The sequence below is a fragment of the Hypanus sabinus genome, chromosome 11, assembly GCF_030144855.1.
Source record: "Hypanus sabinus isolate sHypSab1 chromosome 11, sHypSab1.hap1, whole genome shotgun sequence".
Lineage (NCBI taxonomy): Eukaryota > Metazoa > Chordata > Chondrichthyes > Myliobatiformes > Dasyatidae > Hypanus > Hypanus sabinus.
In genome coordinates, this window is record NC_082716.1 from 59,739,718 (window position 1) to 59,761,856 (window position 22,139).

Genomic DNA, 22,139 nt, shown 5'->3' on the forward strand with positions numbered 1-22,139 from the left:
AATCACCTACCATACTTCACATTGTGCCATGCGGACATAAATTTTGTCTTCAGTTTATCCACTTCATCAGGTTCACTATCTTTCATTTTCAGCCTTCAACAGATATTGCCATCTCAGCTTTCTTTACTTTGATGTATGAAAACTTGATTCTGGGATGCAGCATATTTCAAACAGAGCAGAAAAAAAGAAATAAAATTATGATTAGCTATTTCATATTTAAAATGATATAGGATCTCCTTCAATTTAAAACATATCCTTTGCTCATACTCATCTTCAATGGCTGAATGAGTAAAAACAAGTGTATGTGAAAATGCGTCACTAAGATCAGAAAGACTGCTCTATCTATCCACACCAACATCCAGTTGGAACAACTATAGTGCAAGTTATTTTGCCCATTTTTTCCCTAACATAAACACAGTACCAATGCAGTGAAATCTGTTACAACAGTGAAACTACCCAAATAAATGATACAGCAACACTATGCTAATTATCCAACCCACACACAAATAGCTACTGTACTTGCCATCATTCCAGAGAGATGCTGGGCAGATTGGAATCCCTCAGTAAATGCAAAATCAACAATTTTCCATTGCCATTCCATTAGAAAATCAATTTCTCAGCCTTTTGCGCTGGCAGAAGTTTTCCCTTAAAAATCCAGGCTCCACCAAGAATTGTTGGTGCACCTGGATGGCCTCACAAGACACTGAGAAGGAAAAGGATCTTAAGATTAATTTTGAACTCAGGCATGCAGGAGTAGGGCAAGGAAGGGTTGCAGTCATTGAAAACTATACTGATATCAATTTCATATCATTAATGTCCAAGACAATCCCACATCAAAGTGAAATCATAACTTGAATCTGCTCCTATTTAGTACATGCATCAAATTCAAATGAATTATGATCAAAATGGAGACAATGTCCCATTAAAATGTCATGCTGTTTAAAAATGTTAACTTTTATCAACAAGAAACATCCTTAACAAAGGTAAAATGCAATATCATGAATTTCCAGTGGACGAACCATCCAGTGGATAAAAGATCATCCCATACAGTATTCATTAATAAGCAAATTAACAGTAGTATATACAAAACTATTTAGAAAGCAGCAGGGATTGGCTTGCTTCACCATTCATTATAATGGTTGATCATTTTCTTCAGTTTCCTGTTCCCACTTTCTCCCTTTGCACAGTAAGAAATATATCTACCTCATTCTTGAATATACTTAATAATGTAACTCCACTGCTTTGTGGCAGAGAATTCACAGGCTCATCAGTTTTTGAATGAAGAAATTTCTTCTGATCTTTGTTCCATATACACACCCTTTTGTCCTGAATCTCTGACCCATGGTTGATGACTTTCCAACCATCAGAAATATTTTTCTTGTACCTGTTTTGTTGAGTCTTGTTAGAATTTTTCAGGCTTCTATAAAATCCTCTTTCTTTCTTCCACTAATCATTGAATATAGGCCTACCTGATCCAATCTCTGCTCATACTCCTGATCTCCCAGAAATCAGTCTACTAAATCTTTGCCATACTCCTCACATGCCGAGAACATCCTTTTTCATGCAAGATCAAAACTGCAGCTCAGTCTCAATAAAGGGCCAGTGCAGTCACATAAGGATATCTTGCTCTTCTACACAAATCTACTATAAGAGGAAAACATACCATTTACCTTCCAAAATGCTGTACCTTAATCCTCAATCTGGACATCCAAATTTTAACTCTTTCTGACCTATTATCATTCAGATGATAATCTGTCTATTTCAGTGTTTAACCACACTTTAATCTGCATTAAATTGCATCTGCCCTTTATTTGATCCTCACTCAACTTGCACCCTCCTCACAGTTCACTTTGCACCCTTCTCAGCTTTTATGTAATTTGCAGACTTGGGGATGTTAGTTCCCTCATCTAAAACAGTGATATATATTATGATTAGTTGGAGATCAAACCCTCCTTGAGCATCCCACCACTCACTGCCTGTTTCTTGGAAGAAAGAAACTTTTATTCCTTATCTGCTTCCTACTTGTCAACCAATTCTCAATCTACTATCCCAATTTAATACATTAAGCTCTTATTTAGTACTTTAAAGAAAGGAGCTCTGTAAGTCCAAATATTGATCCACTGGCTCTCCTCTAATCTTTCTCCTAATTACGTCCACAAGTAGATTTGTTTCATAATTCTTTCCCTTTCAGAAATACATTCTGAATATGCCCATTCCTTTCAATACTTGATATGTGTTCTGTTATTAATCTTTTATAATGGACTCTAGCATTTCCCCACCACTGCTGCTGAACATAATTATCAGCTTTCCCTCCTCATTTATTTTTCAATAGAGGGGTTATATTTGCCACTCTCTAATCTGCAGGAGCCACCCTGGAGTCTCAAGAATTTTGCAAGATGACTCCTAATGCATCCTCCACTTCCAACCCCACTTCTTTTTGTACCCTGGGATGCAAACACCAGACCATAGGGATTTGACAGCATTTAGCTACAGTGCTCTTCTTGAAATAATGTCTTACCTAATACTGATGAACACCACTATTTGTGATTTTCTTAAATTGGAAAAAAGACAAAAAAACATTACTGTTGAAAATATATTTTCAAATAAAGTTGTGAAACCTATTGAAAGGATACATGTATCCTGTCCTTTGTTCCACTAATTTTCTTCTGAACTGTATCCATCATATATCTAAGTACAGTTGGCCGTCCATATCTGCGAGGGATTGGTTCCGGGACCCCTTGCAGATACCAAAATTCGCAGATGCTCAAATCCCATATTCAACCTGTCTCAGTGAGGTGGACCTTAGAACCCAGTGGAACCCCAGACCTTATTTAACCTGACTCAATGCGGTGGACATTAGGACCCGGCAGTAGAGATCTGAATCTGCAGAGTTTCTGTTCACGAAAATAATCACGATCACGATTGAAAATAAAGTGGAAATAATAAAGCAATCGGAAAGAGGTGAAACACCATCGGTCATTGGAAAAGCGTTAGGTTACATCGGTCAACGATTGAAACAATTTTAAAAGACAAAGTGAGAAAGGTTCTGCCCTGATGAAAGCTACAAGTATCACTAAGCAATGCAGTGGTTTAATTATTGGGTTTTGGGCTTTTGATCCTCCACATCAACCCGCCAAGGTGGAGAGGGCACTCGGGACTGATCTGTCACTAGATTGAACTCGGGAACTTCCGTTCCTGAGCCCAGCACTGAAACATATGTTCTTAAGTGTTTTATATGCATAGAAAGGTAAAATATACACTATACACTAAGACAAGTGTTTGACGAACTGACGCTAAATAATAACAGATGTACTTGTTCCAATTTACTTAGTAAGAGAACTTCCGATTTTTTTCAATCCCGATCCCTGATAACCTATGCACGTCCTCGTGTATACTTTAAATGGTCTCTAGGTTACTTATAATACCTAATACAATGTAAATGCTTTGTAAAATAGTTGTTATACTGCATTGTTTAGGGAATAATGACAAGAAGTCTGTACATGCTCAAAGAACAAGTGCTGGAAGAGCACTTCCGGGTTTTCTCGATTCACAGTTGGTTAAATTCGCCCATGCGGAACTCGTGGATAAGGAGGGCTAACTGTACAGCTACATCATCAATATCCATGACTGTCAGCTGTAGTGTAGGTTCACTCATACACACAATTTACATTAAAATATAATATGTTTAGCCTAAATTTAATGCAAGGTTAAATGCCAACTGCAAGAGATTTTTAACCAATCTGGAGACAAAGCTAACCACTTTGAAAGTAGTTAAGCTGTCATGAAACCCAGTGATTATCAAAATTATTCCCATTTTGCAAACAAAATCAATCCACTTAACACACACACAAAATGCTGGAGCAACTCAGCAGGCTGGGTAGCATTTATTAAAAAGAGCACAGTTGATGTTTCAGGCCGAAACCCTTCAGCAGCACTGAAGAAAAAAAGCTGAGGGGTAGATTTAAAAGGTGGAGGGAGCTGAAACCAGAAGGAGGTGGGATGAAGTAAAGAGCTGAGAAGTTGATTGGTGAAAGAGACAGAAGACCATGGAAGAAAGAAATGGGTGGAGCAGCACCTGAGGGAGGCAATGAGCAGGCAAGGAGATGAGTTGAGAGGGGAGAAAAGGGGATGGAAATGGTGAAGGAGTTGGGGGAGGGGGCATTACTGGAAGTTTGAGGAATCAATGTTCATGCCATCAGGCTGGAGACTATCCAAATGGAATATAAGCTGTTGTTCCTCCAACCTAAGTGTGGCCTCATCACAACAGTGGAGGACATTTGGAATGGGAATGGGAAGTGGAATTAAAATGGGTGGCCACTGGGAGATCCTGCTTGTTCTGGTGGATGGAGCATAGGTGCTCGGGGAAGCAATCACCCAATCTATATCGGGTCTCACCAATAAACAGGCGACCACACCAGGAGCACCAGATACAGTAGGTGACCCCAAGTGACACACAAGTGAAGAGGCGGCTCACCTGGAAGGACTGTTTGGAGTCCTGAGTGGTAGTGAAGGGGCAGGTGTAGCACTTGTTCCACTTGCAAGGATTAGTGCCAGGAGAGAGATCAGTGGGAAGGGACAAATGGACAAAGGAGTCATGTAGAGAGTGATCCCTGCGGAAAGCAGAAGGGGGGGGAGAGAGGGAAAGATGTGCTTAGTGGTGGGAAATGGCAGAAGATTCGGAGAATTATGTGCTGGATGCAGAGGCTGGTGGGGCGGTAGGTGAGAATAAGAGGAACCCTATCCCTTGTAGGGAGGCCGGAGGATGGGGTAAGAGCAGATGTGCATGAAATGGAAGAGACGCAGTTGAGGGCAATGTTGATGGTGGAGGAAGGGAAGCCCCTTTCTTTGAAAAATGACATCTCCTTCATTCAAGAATGAAAAGACTCGTCCTGTGAGCAGATGCAGTGGAGACAAAGGAATTGAGAGAAGGAGATGGTGCTTTCACAAGTACAGGGTGGGAAGAGGTATAGTCCAGGTAGCTGTGAGAGTCAGTATGTTTATAATAGACATCAGTGGCTAAGCTGTCTCCAGAGATTGAGACAGTGAGATTGAGAAAGGGGAGGGAGGTGTCGGAAATGGACCAGGTAAACTCGAGGGCAGGGTGGAAGTTGAAGGCAAAGTGGATGAAGTCAACAAGTTCAGCATGAGTGCAGGAAACAGCACCATGCAGTTGTTGATGTAGCATAGGAAAAGCACAGTATGGTCACCAGTGTAAGCTTGGAACACAGACTGTTCAATGTAGCCGACAAACAGGCAGGCACGGCTGGGACCTATGCACGTGCCCACGGCTACATCATTTAGTGTGTGTTGCTCGGATTTCAGCATTTTCAGATTTTCCCTTACCTGTGATTGGATTTCCACTTAACTTGATATTTCCCATAATTTAAGTCTATGCAATAGATATGTTGTGCATCAACATTGCAAGACCAAATCTTCTATGAAGGATTATGAGCTGATCATTCCATCTAAGCAATAGGTTTGAAGAGAGATATTTATACTGTCATTATCTTGACAATCCATTACTACACACTGAAATTCAGTTAAGAGCTCTGCTCTATAGTCCTCAATTAATGCCAAGTAGTGCACATAGGGGCTACAATTTAGTGGTAAATAGCAGGTGGATATCCAAGCCTACAATCCAGCCCATTATTGTAATGCTAACTTAAACAGCCATGAAAAATTCAAAAGTTCAATTTTAAAATGAAAACTATTTAAAACAATAAACTTGGCTCAGTTTTCTTTTGCTCTTATTTTCATTTTAACATTTATTTTCTTTCTAACATTTAATCACATTCTATTACTGACAGAATTATAATATCCGCAGAATATTTCTGAGAAATATTTATCATTTGCTCGTTCTCAGAAAGTGTGTCACTTACAGCCAGAAGTTTACTTCCTCTTCAGAGTTTCAAATATAAAAGTATCATTTTAAGGCAAAGTACAAATTATTTAATTGTGTATTTACTAATAAATGAAACATCACCCGACAATAATTCCAGAAGTAAAAACTGCATCAGTGTTAAATCAAAAAATTCATCCCAAGTTCAACTTCTGGTTTAACTTAGTAATCAAAATATATAAAACCAGGCTCAACAAACACTAGGATGATAGGTATACAGGATCTGGTACAAAGTAGGACATGACGGAGCTTGGATAACCTCATGTTTATGAAGAGTACAAGAGAAAAGTCCAAGAAGGTGCTGGAATAGTCAAATCAGACTAGTAGACCAGGGATGCTGACATTCACAGATGTGCTGTAGCACAGGCAGAGTTGAACTATTTTAAAGAAGTGAAAAAAGGAAGCCTTAGTCAAACTGAAAATATGAGATCACATTCAATTTAGAATGAGGAGCAAGAATTTAAGCAAATGTTGATCTCTGCACATTTAAAATAGTAATATCCAGTAGTCCAGGCACACTAAGTGGCATCCAAAGCTCTCTTGACTTTGGGAGCTATATGTGTTGATGATATAACACCCTCAAATGCTCATTTCCCAATTCCTACATCACTCACTCTGCAGTGTTTTTGAACAAAATTAATAAAATTGTGTGGTTCTTGTCAAATTCTGCAGTAATCTTATCAACTAGGCTGGTTCAAAATCTGTACTTGATGACAGAAAAGATCATAAGTAAACTCGTCTACAATCAGCCCTCCTTATTGTATATTCAGTGAAATGATGGACCATGACATTAGAACAAGAACATTTAGGATGAGAAACAGCTCTTTGCCCCAGTCTGATAGACTACTGAACTCCTTGCCACCATCCAGGTCACATCACTTATGAAACTCCAGTAGTTTACAGTAGTTAACCATTTACTTTTAAACTTGATCATATAAGCATCTCTTATTTGTTAATTCATTTGTGGCAATATTACTTTATGTGTTATGTTTTTGAGATATATGTACTGAGTTGTGCACTTTGGTCCTGAGAATGCTGTCTCCTTTGGCAGTATATATGTGTACATTTGAACAAAAATAAACTTGAACTTGAAAAACTGTGGTCATTTTGAGTAAAATGAGGAAGAATGATTTCCCTTACAAATTAGCTCACATGTAAACAAATGTTTCTCTATTGGTTTAAAGTATATTTTTATTGGTCAGTGACTCTGAAAACAATTGCATCACCAACCAACCTACCAAGAGGTCCAGAAAGATTTTATCACTTGAGTAAGTTTACATTTTTTCATCAAATGGACAAGACAGTAAATGTGCAGGATTACCTGAAACCAAATGGAACGAGTATTACTCTCATTATAAATCCAGCTTTCTAGGTAAAATTGTTGCACTGACTGTTGAATTATCAACACTTACAGATTCACATTGAAGTTCCAAGTCAATGCAATTATTCTGACTCATTCTGCCAGGACTCAAAAACAAAGAACTATTGTTTCCTTCCCAAATGATAAATGCTTTATAACTTATTCTGTCTTATGTATTATATTTTTCAATTTGAGCATTATCCTGCAAATTGTCTTTGTTCCTTGTCACTCACCAACTTCATTAAAGCAAGACAATTCCTTTTGGCTTTAAATATGAAACATACCACAAAATAACTAACTAGAAGAAGAGGAACTGCAAACAGCAAAATAGCTAATAAACTCACACAGGAGAACTGGCTGTGTTTATTAACTGACCCCTGTTTAGTTCCAGCGAATAATAAACAGTTAAAACATTTGTAATGCTTTTGAACAATTGAACTGTGGCTTAAAACAATAAAGATTATTAAATAGTGTATCCTTATTTTCATGATTTATATCACAAACTGTTATATATAATTTGTTAGCCATTATGCTTACATGTCATTTATAGAGGTACTGGCAATTTAAATTACTTTCTGTACTGGCCAAATACATTAACTCACATTAACTAAACTAATTGGGAACAATTCTAGTACCAATGTCCTCACGGTAATATTTCTGTACACTTTGTTAGGATCTAATAACAGAAGACAACCTATCAACTAACATTAACTTAAACTAACTTTTTGAAACAAAAAGCTGGTTGTGATTTTGTGGATTCCAATATTAGTGAATAATCATAAATATCAGGATCTTCTGACAAAACTGATATTTATAAATAATTGGCAAAATTATAAAATAATTTTAAATATTGATCACATTCCCACAGTTTTTTGCTGAACTGTTAAATTTATACAGAAAACCACAATATTCCTAGACAACATTAAAATTTAAAGATTGCTAGCTAAAGCAAATTAAATATGTATTTGAGAAAAAAAAAACAAGCGATAACAGCACATGAATTTAATACTGTGGATCTGGTTAATTCGGCCATTGGTTAATCAAAGCAGTTGGTTATTTGGGACAACTCATAAAGAACAAACACTAATTAAAAGAATATCTAGAATTCCATTCTTTTATTTGGGGCACTATTCTGCTTAAATGGGACAAGAGACGAGTGCCAAACAGTTTATAACTAGCATCAGTCACGTACACTTGTGTGGCCATTAGTCAGTAAACCAGGCTTAGAGGAAAGTTTTTAAATAGCATCAGTTGCATGTGCCTGTATTATGTTATCTACTTGGGCTGACAGACGCTGAATCAAAAGGCAGTGATTTTCGATACCTTCCATCTTGGATTAAGACAATGCTTCATGCAGGAAGACAATGAAAGCAGTCCATTATCTGCACTAGGTATCTGCACTGATTTTATTCACTTACAGTCAATCAAAAGAACACAGCAGGGTAAAATGGGTGACTGTATTACTCAGTGAAATAGTGGTTTGTCTTTTTTTATATACCTTCTTAACTATTTTCATGAAGCTTTGGCTAACTGGTGCAGCCACTTAATCAGGCCAAAATGTACTAGTCCGAAGGTGGGCCACTTAACTACTATATTGTGGAACTTCTTTTCCCAACAATCATTTCTTCAGACAAAATCATTTGTTTTGGCAAGATGGTGCCAGAGACCAACTACAACATCTTGCAGACAGCTTACAAAACAACTAGATACCGTTCTTCTAAATATACTTCTTCAGAACTACAATCATTTGCAGCCTGTAAGAATGCATTTTTGAACTGACTAAACAATCTCCTGTTTTTGTGATCTCCTGGATGATTTGCGGTGGAATTGCTGGGGGTGTATGCTGCATTAATTCCTAAAGGCAGAATACAAACCATGGTCAGCTCCATTACTCCATTGGGCAAGATTAAAATTGTCGAGGACTAGAGCCGAAAATGGACAGACGTTCAGCATTGTCTGCCTGCATTTGACCAGTCTCCTCTTGCTGCTGTTAGCAAGTGGAAGATGAAGGAGACTTGTGTCCCAAGCTGCTGGGTCTGGGTGCAGCTGTTGCCCTGCACCATCGTGCTACTGGACAGGCTTCACTCACATCAGTACTGAACACACTACATGGACACTGCAGTTCACATTCCTTGTGTTTTTGTTTTACTTCTTATTTTTTGCTATTTGTGCAATTTGATTGAGGAACTTCAGCGCTGGCTCACTCCGCAGTTGCAACCTGCAACCATTGGCAAGGCACTGAACTGATTCCGTGGCTGTAGACTCACTTTAGGGGACTCTGTGGTTTATGTTATTTGTTTGCACGATTTGTTACTTTTTCACACATTGGAGGTTTGATGGTCTTGTGTGTAGTTTTTACTTACACAAGTTATATTGTGATTCTTTGCTTTGCATCTGCCTGCAACAAGACAAATCTCAAGATTGTAGATTGTATACATATTCTGATAATAAATGTTCAGCACAGTACTTTGTTTTTAATGGTTACAGTTAACAGAAGCATCTCTTACTTTTGAATCTTCCAGCAAAATGTGACAATAAATCTTTTAAAAATAGTTTTGTTTCATTTCACAAGCTTGCATTAAATATGACGGCAGAATATAGTATTAATGGTAAGACTCTTGGCAGTGTGGAGGATCAGAGGGATCTTAGGGTCCGAGTCCATAGGACGCTCAAAGCAGCTGCGCAGGTTGACTCTGTTGTTAAGAAGGCATACGGTGTATTGGCCTTCATCAATCGTGGAATTGAATTTAGGAGCCGAGAGGTAATGTTGCAGCTATATAGGACTCTGGTAAGACCCCACTTGGGAGTACTGTGCTCAGTTCTAGTTGCCTCACTACAGGAAGGATGTGGAAACCATAGAAAGAATGCAAAGGAGATTTACAAGGATATTGCCTGCATTGGGGAGCATGCCTTATGAAAACAGGTTGAATGAACTTGTCCTTTTCTCCTTGGAGTGACAGAGGATGAGAGGTGACCCGATAGAGGTGTTTAAGATGATGAGAGGCATTGATCATGCGGATAGTCAGAGGCTTTTTCCCAGGGCTGAAATGGCTGCCACAAAAGGGCACAGGTTTAAGGTGCTGGGGAGTAGGTACAGAGATGTCAGGGGTAAGGTGGTTGTTTTTTTTAAAACGCAGAGTGGTGAGTGCGTGGAATGGGCTGCCAGTAACGGTGGTGGAGATGGATACGATAGGGTCTTTTAAGAGACTTTTGGATAGGTACATGGAGCTTAGAAAAATAGAGGGCTATGGGTAACCCTAGTAACTTCTAAGGTAGGGACATGTTTGGCACAACTGTAGGCCGAAGGGCCTGTATTGTGCTGTAAGTTTTCTATGTTTCTATGTTAAAATAACAAGAGATCTTCAACTGCCACTTTAAATATTAACTGCACATTGCACTGCGTAACCAAGGTCATCCAAATTGTAATAGGTAGAAAATGATTGTATTGGTGCATGCTCAAAATCTAAGATCAAGGAAATTATCAATACTTTCCCTGAAAATAAGTGAGTATGAACTTTACACTGTACACCCATAAGGCTCCTCATCAACCTGTCCCTTATATAATATACTGCCCCCAAAATTAAGATTCACAAGTAGAACCAAGAAAATATTGAACACTTCCCATTTCTTGGGAAACACCACTAGTGAAGCAAACATGGATGGTGAAATTCACTGGCATCTTTGATGTGCCAACAGAGTCTTTGTTTGATTGAAGAAAAGGGTTTATGAATATTGTGAACTCAGGACTGACCTTAGAACCTGCAATCTACAGACTGGCAGTGAGATCCTTATTCTTTTTCTATACAATTCTGAAATGTCACTGATTACTGCAAGCTTTTCAAGGCTCTGGAAAAAAAAATGCTGTTTCTACAAAATCCTCTTGTCTTGTTTCCTCTCCTAAGCCAGAATCTCCAGGATTGAAGTTCTAGTTATACTCAATTACTTTGGCAAAACCATGTCATTTGCATGCCAAACGTTAGACATTATAAGCTCTTCCAATGGGAGAAAGAGCTTAAAAAGACTCAAAGATCAACTTAAAGCATCCTTGAATAACTACAACATTCTCAGCCCCCAGGCACTACCTATGAAGTGTACATATACACACTTCATAATATCTCTGATTTGTAGAAAATGGACTTTAATGTTATATTTTGGGATTTTTTAAAATGCAGGTAACATTAACTTTGTAAGTAAAATATCAAGAGGCTGTTATCTTAATTGTAATACTTCTGCAATAATTGAGTGAACACTTACAAGAGTAAATCCAATTTTATCTGGATATACTATAAAGCCAACACAACTGGAAGGGACACTCATTTTATCTACACAACTAACATGGATATGATCTTTTGCAATTTACAGACTAAAGAGATAAAAAACTAAATTGCTTTTTTATCAGAACCGTAGGACCATATCTGCCATCACGGTGGAACACAGAAACATTAGATTGATTTACAAGTCCAAGCTCTCTCCCAAGACTCAATGTTGTATATACAAAAGAACCAAAATTAAATTAATAACCATACCCATAGTTAAACTGAAAAACCAAGATACTAGGATTTGGACTTAAAGCTCAAGTTCATAAATCCCGTGTTCTGGATTACTGGTGAAAAATCCAGTTGTTTTTTCAGTGCACTAAAACAGCTACTTTATTGAGAAGTTCATGCAAAGATCTTAAGTCAAGAACAATGATGATTGTGAAATGATCTGGCCATCAACAGCAAGGCTGAATATTTTTAAGAAGTGAAATAGAGATTTATTTTCTGGGAATTTTCATTTCCTGTACAATTCTTTACTTTTGCACCATATCTGCTGGGGCTGAGGTAATGTGGGCAAGATATTTTCAAAATACAACTGAAAATTACTTACACTTCCCCCTTTTGTGAATTATCAGGCACTGTTCTCACCTGAGTATCCACATAATATCATCATAAGGGTAGCTAGGGAACAAATTGTGCCATCTTCTAACCCATTAAAAATGCCCAAAGGAAATTGATAAATTATACAATTTCAAACCAAGTGGGATTGACACAACAGTGGACATTTGATTTAAAAAAACTTAGGAAAATCATTTTGAAATAGTGACGTATTTAAAAAGGTAATTGGTGACATGATGTCGACTTTCTTTTAAAAATTTGAAATCTAAAGACCTTCCGTTTTAGCATAAAAAGTAATTCTGCAGTGAGATATTATGATTCTTTTAAAACAATAACAATGACAAAAACCTAGCTTAATGTCGGGTCCTTCTTTTCCGGTCCTGTCAATAAACTTATGCCGTTTTTGTGGTTCTGTCAGTAAGATAATAACGTCCGATTAAGAGTTATGTTTCAATTGTCGCTAAGTTGGAAATGTTTAAAAAAAGACTTTTTGCCACCCAGTTTACTTTTCAAACGGTTTTTCATTCCAAAGAGATACAAATATCGAAGAAGCAACCGGATTCAACTGAATTCAAAACCAAAGCTTAAGAAAAGCCAACAATCAGATCGTTTAGAAACAGAAAATATCATCAGAAGCGATGCAGTTGGCAAGATGAGCAAAACGGCGTGACTAAATACTAGCTGCGCTTGGACTACAGCAGCTACCTGCATCAACAAGAACAACCGTTAAATGGGGGAGAAACTGCTAGGGGGACTCAGCAAGTCAGGCAGCATCAGTGGAGGCAGAAGAAAGATCATCGTTGTCTCTATAGATGGTGTCTGACCTCCAGCAATTTGTATGGCTCCAGATTCCCAACAGCTGCTGGTTCGCGTGTAACCGTTAAACAGCTTCAGCAAACGATTATTACCCATCTTCACATACTCTCTCACCCGGCGGTTTCCATTGCTCCGTAAATTACGTTACAGTTTATTCAATTAGAAGTTTGTACCTGAACCAAAATCAGCTGCTGTTGCTTCCGAGTGCTCGCTCCTCCCCTAAAATGGCGCCGCCGACTGAGCCACCGGGATTGGCGGAAGAGCGCAGCACGCGCTGCGGGATGTCATGTGACCGAGTGGTGACTGGCGGCTGGAGGAGCGGAGGCGGAGCGTGTGTCCAAAAATACAGCACCTATCAGAAATATAGAGTACATTTTAAGTGATGACATAAAAGGGATTAGCAATTTCATACAGATTCCGCGGTTAGCAATTTACCGTATTGAAATTAAAGAGTTTTACATAAATTGCTCAGATTGTGAATAAAAGTAAAAACAGATTACACACTGTCGAGGTACATATCAAACAGGGATTAGTAATATGATTTAATTTGAGCAAATTGTCGTTGGATCATGCGCCTTTTAACAGGGATTAGCAATATATTTACTCATTAATTGTAAATGGATCATATACTTAACGGATTAGTTTTGTATAGAGTTAACAGGTAAAAAAAAGATCTTATGCTATACTATGTACTGTATTCAGAAAGAGTTAATGTTATAATTAACCCACATATTGTGAGGTGCATTACGTAACACGTCCAGGATCTATTTTCTTCATTGTAAGTATATTAAATATTTCACTAAAACTAATAACAATATTGTGCATTTCATTAATGAAACAAATACTACATAGCTTTACAATGATTGTACATTTACAGTGCCAAATTTACAAATTGAGGCTTGGGCTCAAGAGGCTTTGGCAAGGAGGCACAGGTAAGAAGCAAGTAAGGCTTTTGTAGTGGTTGAATAAAAAGGCACGAAATTACAGCTAATCACATAAAGTAAGGATGATGCAGGATAAGGTGACGTGCTCTAACTGCAAGATGTGGGAGCTTGCGGACCCCTCTGTGGTTCCTGATGACCACATCTGCAGCAAGTGTTGGCTACTCGAGGAACACAGGCAGAAAGTTGATGACCTGGAATCTGAGCTTCAAACACTGCGCCACATCAGGGAGGGGGAGAATTACCTGGATTCTCTGCTTCAGGAGGTAGTCACACCCATTAGGTTAGCTGCCTCAAATTTGGTCTGTGGTGAGGGACAAGTGGGTGTGACTGTGAGTGAGGTGGGTAGTGGGATCCAAGAGACAGTTCTGGAGGAGCCTCAGCCATTGAGTTTGCGGATGAGCAACCTAACTCTGGCACTGTAGTTCAGGGAGACATTCAAGAGGAAGTAGAGAAGAGAAATGTTGTGGTAATTGAGGATAGTGTAGTCAGGGGAATAGACAGAGCTCTCTGTTGCGTGGATAGAGCATCCTGAAGGCGTTGTTGCCTGCCTAGTGTTGGGTTCGGAACATCTTATCTGACCTGCAAAGGAATTTGCAGTGGGAGGGGAAGGATCCAATGGTCATGGTCCATGTGGGTACTGACGACATAGGTAGATCAAGGAAAGAGAGAATCTGAGCAACTAGGGACTAAATTAAAAAGCAGAACCAAAAAGGTGGTAATCTCTAGATGCAAGTTGACGTAGACTCAAGAAGATTAAATGCATGGCTCGAAGATTGGTGTGGGAGAAGTGAGTTTGAGTTCATGGGAAACTGGCACCAGTATTAAAGGAGGGAGCTGTACCAATGAGACGGCCTCCACCTGAACCATGATGGGACCTCGATCCTAGTGAATCACATAACTAGGGCTGTGGATAGGGCTTTAAACTAAATAGTAGGAGGGTGGGTTCAACAGATTAGAGAAGTATGGATAAAGTAAAAAAGAAAAATGTGGATAAAGGTATAGAAAAGGCAAAAGATAAAAAGAGAAAAGTAAGAGTGGAATCATGAAAAGTCAAGTGCATAAGAGTAAAAGATTACAAGATTTAAAAGGCACAATGAGTGTAAGGGCACTTTATTTGAATGTCCATAGCGTTTGAAACAAGGTCACAAATCAGTAAAAAGGGTATGATTTAGTGGTCTTTACAGAGACTTGGTTACAGGGTGGAGAAGATTGGGAATTGAATATCCAAGTATATCAGGTAATACGGAAGGACAGGTGGGAAGATAAGGGAGGTGGGATAGCACTCTTAATTCAAGATGAGATCAGAGAGATAGTGAGAGATGATAAAAGATCTCAGATGCAGAATGTTGAATCAAACTGGGTAGAGATTCGGAATAGTTAAGGGAATATATCACTGGTGAGAGTTGTTCATTGGCCACTGAATAATAACATGACAGTGGCACAGGCAATAAACAGAGAAATATCTGAGGCATGTAAGAATGGAACAGCAGTTATCATGGGGGACTTTAACTTGCACATAGATTGGGTAAATCAGGTTGGTTGAGGCAGTCTTTAGGAGGACTTCATAGACTGCATCTGTGTTGGATTTCTTGAACAACATGTTACAGAACCTATAAGGGAACATGTCATCTTAGATCTGATCCTGAGCAACGAGACAGGTAAAATTAGTGATCTTGTAGTTTGGGATCCTCTTGGAAAGAGTGATCACAGTATGGTTAAGTTTCTCATACAAATGGATGGTGCAAAAGTTCGATCTAAAACCAGTGTATTATGTCTAAGCAATGGAGACTACAATGGGATGAGGGAGCATTTGGCTGGTGTTGATTGGGTTCACAGGCTGTTAGTGGGACGGTTGAGGAACAGTGGAAGACTTTCGAAGATATCTTTCACAGTGTGCAACTAAAGTATATTCCAGTTAAAAGCAAGGACAGTAAGGGTAAGAAGAGCCAGCCTTGAATAACTACGAAAATAAAAGAAGGCATCAAACTAAAAGCTCGTGTATACAATGTTGCCAAGAGTAGTCAGAAACTAGAAGATTGGGAAAACTTTAAAAAGCAACGAAGAGCCACGAAGCAAGCAATAAAGAAAGAGAAGATAGATTATGAAAATAAACTAGCACAAAATATAAAAACAGATAGCAAAAGTTTTTATAATTATATAAAGTGGAAAAGGGTGGCTAAAGTTATCATAGGTCCCTTGGAGGACAAGAAGAGGGAATTGATATTGGGCAATGAGGAAATGGCAGAGGCTTTCAATGACTGTTTCAGATTCAGTTTATTGTCATTTAGAAACCACAAATGCAATGCAGTTAAGAAATGAGACAACTTTCCTCCAGAATGATATCACAAAAGCATATGACAAAACAGACTACACCAGAAAATCCATATAACGTTTGGCAATTCCGAATCCAGAGTCCGGAGAGGCTGCTGCGTATTAATATCGCGCTACCATCTTAGCGCATTCCCTGGAAAGGATCTTCATGGTGGAGGACATGCCAAAGAGAGATGTTATGGATGAGATAGGAGGTGAGGGCCTCAATACAATAGCTATCACTAAAGAAGTAGTGCTGAACAAACATGTGGGCCTGAAGTTAGGTAAGTCCCCTGGTCCTAATGGAATACATCCCAGAGTACTGGATACTGAAAAAAATGGAAGAAGTTATAGTAGAGGCTTTGGTGATAATTTACCAAAATTCTCTGGACTTTGGGCAGGGCCTGGAGGATTGGAAGACAGTGAATATCATGCCACTGTTCAAAAAAGGATGTAGGCAAAAGGCAGTTAACTATCAGCCAGTTAGCTTAACATCTGTGGTTGGGAAAAGGCTTGAAGCTATCATTTAAGAAGAAATAGCGAGGCATCTGGAAGGAAATGGATCCATCAGGCAGATGTAGCTTGGATTCAGCAAAGGCAGGTCCTGTTTGACAAACTTACTGGAGTTCTTTGAGGATTTAATGAGCACAGTAGATAGAAGGGAACAGATGGCCATGATTTACTTGGATTTCCAGAAGCCGTTTGATAAGGTGCCGCATAAAAGACTTATCCGTAAGATAAGGATGCACAGAGTTGGGGGCAATGTATTAGCATGGATAGAGAATTGGTTAACTAATAGAAAGCAGAGATTTGGGATCAATCAGTGGTGAGCAGTATGCTGCAAGAGTCAGTGTTGGGCCCACAACTATTCACGATATACATTAATGATCTGGAAGAGGGAATCGAGTGTAGAGTATCTAAGTTTTGCTGATGATACTAAATTGAGTGGAAAATCAAATTGTGCAGAAGATATGGTGAGTCTGCAGAGATATAGATAGATTAAATGAGTGGGCAAGGGTCTGGCAGATGGAGTACAATGTTGGTAAATGTGAGGTCATCCACTTTGGAAGGAAAAATGAAAGAGCAGAATATTATTTAAATGGTAAAATACTGTAGCATTCTGCTATGCAGTGGTACTTGGGAGTGCTTGTGCATGAACTGCAAAAGGCTGGTTTGCAGGTGCAGCAGGCTGTCAAGAAGGCAAATGGACTGTTGGCCTTCATTTCTAGAGGGACTGAATTTAAGAGTGGGAGGTTATGCTCCAACTGTGCAGGGTACTGGTGAGGCCCCATCTGGGTAAATGCATGCAGTTCTGGTCTCCTTACTTGAGGAAGGATATACTAGCTCTGGAGGTGGTGCAAAGGAGGTTCACCAGTTTGATTCCAGAGATGAGGGGGTTAGACTATGAGGAGAGATTGAGTCACCTGGGAATGTACCCGCTGGAATTCAGAAGAAAGAGAGGAGATCTTATAGAAACATATAAAATTATGAAAGGGATGAATAAGATAGAGGCAGGAAAGCTGTTTCCACTGGTAGATGAGACTAGAACTAGGGGACGTAGGCCCCAGATTCAGGGGAGTAAATTTAGGACAGAGATGAGAAGGAACTGCTTTTCCTGGAGGGTGACGAATCTGTGGAATTCTCTGCCCAGTGAAGCAGTGGAAGCTACCTCAGTAAATATTTAAGACAAGGTTGGATAGATTTTTGCATAGTAGGGGAATTAGGGGTTAGGGAGAAAAGGCAGGTAGGTAGAGATGAGTCCATGGCCAGATCATCCATGATCTTATTGAATGGCGGAGCAGGCTCAATGGGCCAGATGGCCTATTCCTGCACATATTTCTTATGATTTTATGCCATAGATGGCCACAAAGATCACAAGCACTGAAATTAATCATTATCATATAGAAAAGGTTAATGAAAACCAAAACAGAATATAATTAGATGACAACATATGAATAAGTACTGATATTGCACATTATAAATATATTATTGATATCATGTCAGTTTCTGTATTTAAGGAAGGATGTAAAGATTTTGGAGGTAACTCACTGAAGTTTAATGGACCAATATCTGAATGGGGAGAGGTTAGACATGGTTGGCTTATTTGCACAGAAATTAACCAAGATGAATGAAAGAAGCATATAATGTGAAAAATCTTATCAGGATGGATGTGGAGAGGATATTTCCCCTAGTTAGAGAAAATTGTCATTTTTTTTCTTCTCTTATAGTCATTGCGTATTTTTAAGGCAGAGCTACATATATTCTTGATTTAAACAAGGTGGAAGATTGTGTGGATAGTCAGAGGCTTTTTCCCAGGGCTGAAATGGATAGCACGAGAGGGCACTGTTTTAAGGTGCTTGGAAGCAGGTACAGAGGAGATGTCAGGGGTAAGTTTTTTACGCAGAGAGTGGTGAGTGCATGGAATGGGCTGCCAGTGACAGCAGTGGAGGTAGATACGACAGGGTCTTTTAAGAGACTCCTAGACAGGTAAATGGAGCTCAGAAAACTAGAGGGCTATGGGTAACCCTAGGTAATTTCTCAGGTAAGGACATGTTCGGCACAGCTTTGCGGGCCGAATGGCCTGTATTGCACTGTATGTTTTCTACTTCCAGGTACGACAGAATGGAACTTATTGACTGGCAGAGCAGGATTGAAGGACTGAGTACTTCAAATTCAATCTCTGTTCATATGTTTGCATATGGTACTCTTCAAGGCGTGTGGTGGGTCACCATTTTGGCTATACCGCTTTGACAGATGCCATAGAATCTGTAAAGCACCCGGCCTTGACACACCTAGAAGACATTGACATTTATGTTAGAATGCTGTTTCTGGATTTCAGTTTGGCATTCAACACTATAGTCCCATCGACTTGGTGAACTAACTCCTTCTCCATTTAGAGAGTGGTGTATTCTCTAAATACACCATTATGCAATTGGGAGTTGGATTTCTGAATGAACAGAGCTCAAACAGGATGCATGACAACTTCTCCCTCAACACAGGTGCCCCCCCCCCCCCAGGGCTGTGTGCTGAGCCCATTTCTGTGCACTTTGCTCACATATGACTGCATGTACAAACACCCAAGTGGTCACATTGTCAAGCTCGCTGATGACACGACAGTGGTGGGGCTCATCACCAACAATGATGAGACGCCCTGCAGAGACGAGGTGGAAGAGCTCAGGGCCTGATGCCAGGCGAATAACCTCTTCCTTAATGTCAACAAGACTAAGGAGATGGTTATCAACTTAAGGAATACTTGCACCACTCACACCCCCTTTACATAGTGTCATTTTATGGACAGAATCAAAGTAGGCATAAAAGCTATCTTTTGTATTTTCACAGTATTTATTGTGTTTTTCACAATGGAGGAGGTGTAGGGGCAGCACTTGTTTTACTTGCAAGAATAAGTGCCAGGAGGGAGATCAGAGGAGGGATGAATGGACAAGTGAGTGATCCCTGCGGAAAGCAGAAAGTGGGTGGTTTTGGGGGAGAAGGTGAAAATGAGTTTGGTGATGAGATCCCGTTGGAGATGGCAGAAGTTACGGAGAATTATGTGCTGGATGCCTAGGGTAATGAAGTAATAGGTGAGGGCAAGAGGAGCCCTATCCCTGGCAGGAGGATAGGGTGAAGGCAGATGTATGTGAAATGGAGATTGATGGCAGCGTTGATGGTGGAGGAAGGGAAGTCCCTTTCTTTGAAGAAGGAGGACCATCTCCGTTCTGGAATGCAAAGCCTCTTCCTGAGAGCAGATGAGGCGGAGGTGGAGGAATTGAGTCGCGCTCCCCCCCCACCCCAGTTTCCCCTATCACCTTCTTCCTCCCCTCTCCCCACCTTCTTACTCTGACTCCTGGTCTTTTTTTCTCCAGTCCTGATGAAGGGTCTCAACCCAAAACGTCAACTGTACTCCTTTCCATAAATGCTGTCTGGCACGCTGAGTTCCTCCAGCATTTTGTATGTGGCTTGGATTTCCAACATCTGCAGATTTTACTCTTGTTTGTGATTTTGTTCTCCTTTGCACTTGTGTGCAGGAAATAACATTAAACAATATTGAATCTTTGTGCAACTAGATGACATTCACTTCTTCTGGCGTTCAATGAGATTAAAGTTACTTACTTTCACTCCAGTTCCATGGGTTTTCAGGAGGCTGGTGAAGCCAAAGCGGGAACCACAGACTCTGTCCTGGATGGGACAGTAGGTGACTGAAGCAACTGGCAGGTGAATAAGGCAGACGATGTCACTAGGTGGCATGCCTGACAACAGACTCCTTAAATTGACACTTGTTACGAAGCCCGTAACTGGGTCACTTACCAGCAAAGATAGAGAGGTCCGTTGAAGTCTGATGGTACTATTTTTAACAGTATTTATTGATAAAAATACACAAAAATATTATCAATGCAAACATACAGATGATATATGTCGTCAATACTAAATCTAAAAGCACAGATATAATAATAATCAATAAGAAATAGTTCTATCGTTGTCTAGGGGATAATGTATTGTACGATGGAAATATAAAAGTCACTTTAGTTCATTCAAGCTGCAGCGTTTTGGTTGGAGAGAAAGACAGGTTAAAACTTGCCCATTCCTTTTATGATGTCAATCCTTCGAGAGTCGTTGGGAGTTGATTTCCCCGTTGTTAGCTAAAAACCATTCTTCCGTGGTAAAGGCACACTGATTCCGGGGCAAATGGAAATGGATGCACGTGGCCTTCCCACCGGCTTTTGTTATTACAGGATCGCTAGCAGTTCTTCTGGTGCGTCTGAGGGGCTGTTCCCACAAACCCTCTTTTATCCTGACTCACAGGGTCTCAGATGTCAATCAGGTCGAGATGATGCAATCCCTCCACCAACCCCCCTCGGTTCATTGCCTGGGGGCTTCGATGCATCATACAGGATGCAATACACAAGTCCGTCTCCAAGAGACAATAACCGGTATCAATGGGTCCGCCTTTTGGAGGCCAGGACACATTCCAACTCTTTGTGGATTCTGCATGTCTTTCTCTCATTTCCTGGGTCTCCTGAACTGACTCAAAAGTGATCTTGCGATTCTCACAAAGGAGGGGGCTCCAACGCACCCTTCGACCCCTCAGAGCTGTAGTACATTCATAACACACTATACTGAATTCAACTGTAGAATGTGACGGGGTGAATAGTATGTGATGCACACCTTGTGTGATTTAAATGGAGCTTCTGTGTGCTCTACTGCATGGCCCTAAGCCCCCCAATATCTTTCCAAGTGCTCCGTCTCCACTTTATGGAGTCCCAGGTCAAATGTTCCCAGGAGTCAGTGAGAATGTTGCTGTTACTTTGGGAAATTTTGAGCTTATCTTTGAATTGTTTCCTCTGTTTGTATGATCTCATCCACAAATGAATTCAGAATAGAGTGTCATTTTAAGAAACTTGTTATCAGGCATGACTGCCAATGACATGGTCTGCACAGTACAGCTGACTGCGAGTTAGTAGAGCCTCAATGCAGGGGATGTTAATCCACTTATCCTTCCAGTGAATTTAAATAATTTTGTGGACTCCACAGTGGTGGTACCTTACAGTGCTTTAGGAATTCAGTTGTAATCTTATAGGAGAGCAGGAATCAATAGCATGGAAAGTGGCTCTTCAGCCCACTGATGCCCGGTAGACCATGAGTTTTGTACCAGGTATGAGACCAGGATTGTGGCAAAGCTTCAGTGGATGTGACTTTTGGAGGCAGGGTTGCTTTTGATAATAGGGTGGGTTATTTGTGGTCAGTGCAACACTGATCAGTGTCTGTCAGAGTGTGGTTGCTGTGAACACTCATTTGGCCAGGTGATAACATGATGTAACAGGTGCCAATGCTTTGGTCCACTAGCATCGGAATCCCGTGCTTGCCCTTCTGATGAAACAGGGTAATGACAAGGCTATGGTATAAGCATTTTCTCAGTTATTCTTATACTTCCCAGT

General features: G+C 39.9%; 1 protein-coding gene across 5 annotated transcripts in view; it reads right to left on the reverse strand.

The window, feature by feature from the left end:
- The window catches only part of atg4c (autophagy related 4C, cysteine peptidase), a 73,104-nt gene extending 59,815 nt beyond the window's left edge, over positions 1 to 13,289 (reverse strand). The window contains exons 1-3 of one of the 5 annotated variants that reach the window (XM_059984422.1): positions 13,126 to 13,184; positions 524 to 703; positions 11 to 149 (exon numbers count right to left, since the gene is read on the reverse strand). In XM_059984422.1, the coding sequence (XP_059840405.1) occupies positions 11 to 86 (76 nt within the window). In that variant the 5' untranslated portion in view covers positions 87 to 149; positions 524 to 703; positions 13,126 to 13,184. Of the gene's footprint in view, positions 1 to 10; positions 150 to 523; positions 5,314 to 13,125 lie in introns of those variants that run through there. The other 4 variants (XM_059984424.1, XM_059984420.1, XM_059984421.1 and 1 more) reach the window with 4 other exon arrangements.
- Between the last annotated feature and the right edge of the window lie 8,850 nt (positions 13,290 to 22,139).